General features: G+C 42.3%; 1 protein-coding gene across 1 annotated transcript; it reads left to right on the forward strand.

Annotated features, from left to right (window-relative positions):
• Positions 1 to 3,596: 3,596 nt before the first annotated feature.
• On the forward strand, positions 3,597 to 4,832 carry LOC121859642 (52 kDa repressor of the inhibitor of the protein kinase-like). Its single transcript, XM_042356577.1, has one exon. The coding sequence runs from the start codon at positions 3,597 to 3,599 to the stop codon at positions 4,830 to 4,832; it is 1,236 nt and encodes a 411-aa protein (XP_042212511.1).
• Positions 4,833 to 9,203: the final 4,371 nt, after the last annotated feature.

Genomic DNA, 9,203 nt, shown 5'->3' on the forward strand with positions numbered 1-9,203 from the left:
GCTAAAACTGATGAAAGTCCACTCAAGAACCTTGAATAATACTGTATCATACCCAGGAAAGCTTCCAATTCACTGACATTTTTTGGAGCAGGTAAATTTACTGTGGCTCTTACAGGGAAATAGTGCTGGGATTATGACAAAACTAAATTAGGCAGGGTGTTAAAACCTAAATGCGACAAGGAGAGGAATGAGAACACAACTAACTTAAATGTCTACTACGCAAACAGTAGAAGTATGAGAAACAAAATGGATGATATTAGGGCCTTGGTATATACCGAAAAAAATCGATATTATAGCATTCACCGAAACATGGATAAACCTAGACTCACGTGAGTTACCTGTCGAATACCAAATTGCAGGTTACAAATTATTCTATACCAATAGGCAGATTAGGAAAGGAGGCAGAGTAGCAATCTATGTCAGTGATAATCTGAAGTGTGAAACAAACAAGGAAATCAAAACTGAGCGGAATACAGAAACAATTTGGATAGAATTAATCTATGGTAGGGAAAAATTAATCACCGAAGTAATATATATTGACCTCCTAATCTTGATAGAGTTAATGAGCAACTTATTTGGACGAAATGCGCAGGGTTTCCATACATAGCAAAGTCTGTATAGTAGGCGACTTTAACTTTAGCCAAATAGATTGGATTGACCTCAGAATCAGAGGATTTGCTTGAAACGATCCAGGACAGTTTCCTAAGTCAATATTTAGCCGAACCCACCCGGGGTAATAATATACTCGATTTAGTTCTGTCGAACAGAGAAAACCTCATTAGTAATGTCGAGGTAGGGAACGAACTTGCAAACAACGATCACATAGAAATTAGATTCCAGTTAAAATTTCAGGGCAGTTGCAAAGAAAATTCCACTAAAGTCCCAGATTTCAGAAGGGCAAACTTTGATAGTCTGAAGAGGCAGCTGAGAGAAGGGGTATCACGCTTGGGGGTGAACTACATGACCTCACACGACGTGACTTCACACAATGTACCCACAGAGGGCGACCTCACCCTACCCGGAGACCTGACGGTTGAGATTGACCTGATAACGAGATCTGAGGTTGCCGAGTTCCACGACAATTTAAATAATGAGTTACTTAATGCACAAAGGCAGAACATACCATAAAAAACTCAGATCAAACAACAATGACCCTAAATTGATAAATAATTATTTGAAGATTATTATTGGACAACAGAAGGCTTTAGGTAGGAGAATAAATCCTGATGAAGTTTACCTCCGAGATTACTATAAGTTAATGGCCGGTAGGGTTAAGACCGAGGTAAGAAAAGCAAAGAGGAATAATGAGCTGAATACAGCAAGGGAGGCGACGTCAAACCCCAAGGGATTTTATGGGGCCCCGTGTGCATTCAGCTGACTACATTAAAGGTAAGTGCACAGTAACACTGTATTCATTCTTCATTATTGATTACTTTTACTGTACTGTATTTAATTTTAGATTTTCTATGTATTATTTTTTGCATTTTCGACTTGCGACCAATTCGACTTACGACCTGGATTTGGGTCCCTAACTCCGTCGTAAGTTGAGAAGCAGCTGTAATTTTATCATAGCTGAATGGTTGTCATACTCGATTCCGAATGACAGCATAATAGTAGTACCCCCCGTATTATTTGGTGTGTGTGGGGGGGGGGTGATTTTGGGGTGTGTGTGTGTTGTGTGTGGGTGGTGTTGGAAGGTGTGTGTGTGTGATTTTGGGGTATGTGGGTGGTGTTGGAGGCTGTGTTGTGTGTGGGTGGTGTTGGAGTGTGTGTGTGTGTGTGTGTGTGTGATTTTGGAGTGTGGTTTTTATATCCCAGGAAGGTTGTTACACAGAGGGAACAGCACAAGAAGCTCCTGCAGGACTTGAAGCAGAAGTGGGAGAAGTCAAGGAGGAACAGGGACAGATGTACATGGGTTATACTCAGGGGGAGGGTAGTGCAAACAAGTGTGCCGACACAGGGCCAGGGGGCAGCAGTGCACCCTCCACCCACTCAACCCCCCACCCGGGAGGCGGCACCAGCTCCGCCTACCGGACAGGAGGAGGTGAGCTCCGTGTAAACAATGACATTTCTAACTACACCCTGCAAAATACAGTGTACTTAGCAAATGCTGCAGCTTCTGAGAATGGGGGGAGCGGGTTTACTACTAAGAGCAGAGACGTTACCGAGAACAAATTTTGGCTTGAATGTCATGTACACTAATACTGACACGTTCCTTGATAAGAGAGAGGAGTTTGAAACACTACTAAGAGCACACCAACCAGAAATTGTAGGTGTTGTAGAACTGTTGTACAAGAACAGGAGAATCGACCCAGAAGAATGTGAATTCAGTATTGCTGGATATGACTCTTTTACGAACCTTTCTCAAGAAACTTGCAAGAGGGGTGTGGTTATCTATGCTAGGCAAGACCTTAGAGCCAGCCAGGCGAGGGTACAGGGAGAGGATGTTTTTGAAAAGTCCAAGTGGTGTAAAATTAAATTAAAGGGAGGGGACTTACTTATCGTCGGGTGTATCTACAGATCTCCAAACTGTGGCTCACTAAATCAAAGGAACTTAAGAACCTTAATAAACAACGCAGCGATGCTCAACCCTAGCCACCTCCTTATCATGGGGGACTTTAACTATGGCGACATCGACTGGAGAAACGAGTCCACCCCGAATGACTTGAATAACCCTGCTACTCTTTTTGTAAAAACTCTGAGAGATCATTTTCTGTTCCAACATGTTAGAGACCCGACACATTACAGAGGGGAGCAAACACCCAAGCCACTTAACCTCATCATAACAAACGAGGAGGGTATGGTGGCCAAACTGGAACACCTTGCCCCAGTTGGCACCAGTCACCATATAGTGTTGTCATTCATATTTAACTGTTACCTAGTTCAGGATAAGGCCAGGCCAAGGTGCAAATATTACAAGGGAAATTACAATGGGATGAGAGAAGAGATGAGGAGTATCAACTGGCCTGACTCATTAAGGTACAAGAACGCAGACACTACGCTGAATATCATAACTAGTAAAGTGACCCATTTGATCGATAAATATATACCCAAGACCTAACCCAGTGCCTCTAGGAATACGAGGGGATCCCTACACGTGAACTATGCGGCGGTCGACAAAATTAAGAAGAAAACCCAGAAATTCAAGACGTGGGTTGGGTCAAACGATGAGCAAGAAAGGGGGATGTATGCAAGAGCCAGAAACCAAGCAAAGATAGAGTGTAGAAGGCAGTGGCGTACCAAGGGGGGGCGGTCCGCCCCGGGTGACAGCCAGAGGGGGGTGCCATGAGGCAGGACCAAAGCTGCAATGGACAGAGAGAGGAAGAAATGGAGGGACATACTTCATCGTCTTTTGGATGTGACTATGTTTCTCGCTCGACAGAACCTTCCTTTTCGAGGTCATAGGGAGGATATGTTATCAATAAACAAAGGCAATTTCCTGGAACTGGTGGACTTACTATCAAATTATGATCCTGTTTTGAAAGTACATCTTTTGGAGGTTAAGCATGCTATTCCATTTCAGACATCTGGAAGGAGAGTGAGCTCTTATTTGTCACCAAATATTCAGAATGAATTCACCTGTCTTCTAGGAAATAATGTTAAGGATAAACATTTTGGCTGACATCAAGAAGGCCAAGTATTTTGGAATTCTTTTTGGCAGTACACCTCATATTTCTCATACAGATCAGATGTCCGAAGTGATTAGATATGTTCATATTGAAGGTGATTCTGTTGAAGTAAGGGAATCTTTCTTGAGTTTCTTTCCTATTGCTGGAAAGACTGCAAATGAGCCCACAAAGGATATCCTGAGTATTTTGGAGAGTGATGGACTGGACATTAACTTTTGCCGCAGTCAAGGATATGATAATGCTGCAACTATGGCTGGTATTCATGGAGGGGCTCAGAAGAAAATCAAAGAAATAAATCCAAATGTTTTGTTTGTGCCTTGTGCCAATCATTCCTTGAACCTTTTTGGGGTACACTCTTTTGTAACCAATTCTTTATGTGTAACATTCTTTGGAACTGTAGAAAAACTTTATTGCTTTTTTTCACTTTCAACTCACCGATGGGAAGTACTGAAAGAAAATATGAACCTGACAGTCAAAAGACTTTCTCAAACTAGATGGAGTGCACATCATGATGCCGTAAAGTCTCTCAAGAAACAATTTGAGAAGCTGATCATAGCCCTGGAAACATTGACGGATCAAAGAGAAAATGTTGACACAAGAGGATCAGCTGAAGTTTTGCTTAAAGCTGTATGGGATTTTTATTTTTTGGGTTATCTTTCTTTTTGGTGTGATGTACTGGAAGAAGTGAAACTCACACAGAAGTATTTGCCAACAGAAGGAATAAGTCTTGAAAAGTGCACTGTAAAGCTCAATGGTTTGAAATTGTTTCTTCGAGGTCAGCGGAATGAAATTGTGGAGAGAGCCATTCAATATGCAACTACACAATGTGAAGAAATGGGCATCTCCATGGAAACAAGAGGGAGGATAAGACGTAAGAAAATGATGCCAGGAGAGATGGCTAGGGATGCTGGACTGACAATGCAAGAGGAAATGAGGAGATCAATGTTTGAATGCTTAGATCGATTTAGTCTAGAATTGGATGCTCGTTCAGAGGCCATGGATAACATCTTGTCAATGTTTGCAGCTATTCAGCCAAGCTACTTGCTTTCTGCAAAAGAAGAACAACTTCAGGGGAGTATTTCAAATTCAAGCATGACCAAGATTTTTAATGAAATTTCTAATGAGGATGTCATGGTAGAAATAATGCGACTTCGCAGACACAAGGAGGCTGCCAAAATCACACCTGAAGAAGCAAATATATGAACAGTCTTGCAGTTCCTGAAGTTTATTGTCAAATGGGACTTTTGTGAAACCTTGCCAAACTTGTCATTGTGCCTGAGATTCTTTTTAACAATATGTGTGTCTGTTGCATCATGTGAAAGAAGTTTCTCTAAACTGAAACTCATCAAGAATTATCTTCGTTCTAGCATGACTCAGGCAAGATTGAACAGCCTAGCTATGATTTCTATCGAAAATGAATGTGCCAAGACAGTTAATTTTGATGAAATAATTGGTAAGTTTGCTGAAGCTAAGTCACGAACGATGAAGCTGTAAAACTAATATATATATATATATATATATATATATATATATATATATATATATATATATATATATATATATATATATATATATATATATATATATATATATATATATATATATATATATATATAAAGTTTCTGATAAAAGTGAGTTGAAGAAGGCTGCGCCCTTCTCATTGTGTAATAATTTATTTAATGTGTAACTTGTATTTATATACAGTATGGTTTCTGTACTTTGTAAATTTGAATTACTTGTATGTGCTTTGTTGTATCGTGTAAATTTTGTTGAAATTAGGAAATACATTTGTTTATATATACTGTAGATTTCCTAAATATCATCCACATTTATAAACCTGCTTTTTATTTACGAATATTGCACTTGATGTAGGCTACATTATATTTTAGTAAAAAAAAAATAATAATTTTCCATATTAATAGAAGGAAACTAAAACATTTATAATATTTACTATGCATAATCCAAAATTTCTTAAAAGTATTATTATTATTTTTTTGTATCATTCGTCTCAGTAGAGGAAGAGTAAGGGGGCAAAGGAATGCCCTGCCCTGGGTGCCCAGTACTCTAGGGACGATTGTGTATTTTACTTTTACTGTATATTTATTCATCTCTGGAAGGAAGGGTGTGCCAGTGGATAGGTCTGCCCCGGGTGCCAAATACTCAAGGAACGCCCCTGGTAGAAGGGCTGAAAAGGAGTTCCAGAGGCTGGTTGCAAGCGAGGTCAAGTCAAATCCAAAGGCGTTTTACCGCTATGCAAAGTCGAAATTAAAACGCATGTAGGAGTATCAGACCTGAGGCTGGTGGATGGTAGTTACGCAGATTCTGACCAGGATAAAGCTGAGGCATTGAACAGTTTCTTTTCCTCGGTGTTCACAAGAGAGGATGCAACTAACCTTCCTGCGTTTGAGGACAGACGGTTCGACACAGCACTGACCCACATTGTGTTCACAGAAGAGGGTATTAGAAATAAACTGTCCAGGCTAAAGGTCCATAAGGGTCCCGGACCTGACATGGTGCATCCTAGAGTGCTAAAAGAGTTGTGCAACGAGCTTGCAGAGCCCCTGAAGATCCTGTTTTGTAAATGCCTGGATGAACAAATGGTCCCCAGTGAATGGAAAGTGGCTTATGTGAGTCCTATTGTCATGATCGTAATGACGGCTAACCTGTTAAACTAATGATCCATATTACGCTTACACGTCCACAAAACTTTCTGAGTCTCCCAGTGGAAATGTCCTCCATTCTCCCTGTTTCTTTGACGACGTCATCGAGTTGTCGTATGTTTGTTGACCGAGTTGTAAACTCATTTGCATCTACCGAGACTCTGTAAACCTTTTTTTTCACCTATGAATATCAGAGACTGATAATCATAGTGAAATTGTGGTAGGGAGGTTAACTGAGGAATTAGTTAATATTCTGAAGGGAACCTTTTGAATCTGCTCCTCGGGTGTTGTAGCAAGGCGCTGCATGTGGGGACCTGTTGCCATCCATCCTTTTGTGATCAATTTAATTCTAGCTTTTGATATCTTAGGGCCAATTACAAGAACGGTTATGGGGTGTACAGCGCCATTTACGATGACCTTCTTGCCCTGGTCTTTTTTCAGCAATATCGCCTTTAACACATGGAATTCTGCACTTTTCGAAGCTTTGGAGGAGTCTTGAAACAAGTTTCCTGGTGGGAATTATTAGCTAGTGCTGTACTCAAAATATCGAAACTTCGAGATCTCTCCAGAGCTTCAAAAGGGTGGTATAACTGAAACAAGATTAGGGCAAGAAGGTTATCGTAAATGGCATCGTACACCCCACGACTGTTCTTGCAATTGGCCCTTAGTCAGAGCATTGTTTGTGAAGATAATAGTAGGGAATGAAACTGAGTTTGTAGTCTCAGTTTCAAACGTCAGAGTGTTACAGTAACGTAATTCAGTGAAATGGTTGAGTAGGTGGAATCCGTGACTTTAGCATGGGTGGAAGGCGGCGGTTCGTTTTCAAACCAGTAAGCGCCACGCTCCTCCACCCACAGGTCCCTATTGCAGCCTAGGTCGTGTCTGTAGCGTGGCTGGCGCATCCACTAGTCTGGGGAAATGTCTGAGGTCCAGTGGAGTCTGGTGTCCCCTTGAACCCCGAGCGTCAGAAGCTCCACTACCACCCATGGGCCCCATAGGGGGTAGTATTCCCCTAACGCCCTACCCCTGTGGTGAACCCGGATCGTCAAGCCCCCAAACAACTGCCAGTCCCATCATTGGTGGATGAGTACAGTACATAACTCGGTGGGGCTGTTGGTGTGGTGGTGTTAGTCCACCGGAATTATCGGAGTTTGTTGGAAGGTCTCACTTGGTGATGAGACTCCCTTGGCGGCCACTGGAGTATTGCCCCTGGGGTATTGAGTGTTGTACTGGCAGGAGCTACAGGTTTTATTGGTACTAAGGTGCTGTAAGAGTTTATGTGTGTTTTGGTGTGTGTACACCCAGTAGTGGTGCAAGTAAATTGAGCCTGAGGACATGGTACCAGGAGTTCCTGTTTTAGGTGAATACAACGTCTTTTCTGTAACCATTTTTGTGTTTAATAAACAATGTATTTGTATGTGGGTCTATGATTCACCTATAGTATTTACCGTTGTTCTCTCCCTAATACTCGATACTATAATTACATGGACCCATGGGCCTTCCTCTCACATCACGCTACCAGGTCAGAGTATTACGTAAATTGTTGTAAGAGTGCCAAGCCCTTACAGGGCGGCAGCTTGTGGTGTGCGCTCTTACAAATGGTGGCCTCGGTGGCTCAGCAGTAAGTAGTAGCAGTCCCCGCTCTTACAAATGGTGGCCTCGGTGGCTCAGCAGTAAGTAGTAGCAGTCCCCGCTCTTACACTATCTTCAAGAAGGGCGATCATCACTCAACGAACAACTATAGACCGGTGAGCCTGACCAGCATAATATGTAAAGTACTTGAGAGTATTATCAGAGATGCCGCAATGGAACATCTAATACGAAACAACCTTGTAAAGGATTGCCAACACAGTTTTATGTCGAGGCGCTCCTGTTTAACACAATTGCTCAAGGTATTGGATATTTGGACCCATATTCTGGAACGGGGTGGTATTATCGACAATACTTACCTAGATTTTGCCAAGGCTTTCGACAGTGTACCCCACGAAAGGCTGAAAATCAAACTGGAAGGGTACGGAATTCGGGGAAATGTCCTAGCGTGGATAGAAGACTTTCTACATGATCACAAGCAGTGTGTGGTGATTAATGGCACGAAATCGTCATCCATACCTGTCACAAGTGGGGTACCACAGGGCAGTGTATTGGGCCCACTGTTGTTTGTTTGTTTCATAAATGACATGCCTGACGTTGTACACTACTCCATACAAATGTTTGCCGATGACGCCAAGTTATTTCGGGAAATCAAGAACCAAGCAGAATGTGAAGAGCTGCAGAAGGACCTGTGTGGGCTCCAAGAATGGTTGAAGAAATGGCTGCTGAGATTCAATGTCACGAGGTGTAAGAGGATGCACCTGGGGCGTACCAAGGGTAAGGAGGCGTTTCATATGTCCCCAACGGGATGAAGAAACTGCACTATTTGAGACTGAATGTGAGAAGGACCTAGGTGTGTATGTTGACAATGAGCTGAAGTTCTCGGGCCATTGCGAGAAGAAGGTAAATCAGGCAAATAAATTATTGGGTCTTATAAGAAGGTCGTTCACGACGGTCCATCCCTCGTAACGATCTTCAGGAGTGAAGTGCTTCCCCATCTGGAGTACTGTCATCCCATCTGGTCCCCGAGATATGCTAGGGACTGTCAGTTGGTTGAAAATGTTCAAAGGAGGGCCACCAGACTGGTGCCTGCACTTCGGCACCTCAGCTACCCTGAGAGATTGGAGCGCCTGAACTTGCCTAGCTTATACTACAGACGGGCAAGGGGGGACCTAGTTGAGGTGTATTGTACTGCGCACATCATTGTCATTCCTAAAAACCCTTTAATTCATATTATGCTGCATAGCATTCAAATCCACCACGCTTGTAGAATCGCAGAGAACGGGAGTCATTGATAAAGATAACTCACGGAATGAATATTACG

This window comes from Homarus americanus, unplaced genomic scaffold (assembly GCF_018991925.1).
Source record: "Homarus americanus isolate GMGI-L3 unplaced genomic scaffold, GMGI_Hamer_2.0 scaffold7626, whole genome shotgun sequence".
Classification (NCBI taxonomy): domain Eukaryota; kingdom Metazoa; phylum Arthropoda; class Malacostraca; order Decapoda; family Nephropidae; genus Homarus; species Homarus americanus.

What these genes read in the sequence shown, in the direction of transcription:
- LOC121859642 (XM_042356577.1), top strand. Translation starts at nt 3,597, where the DNA reads ATGTTAAGGATAAACATTTTGGCTGACATCAAGAAGGCCAAGTATTTT.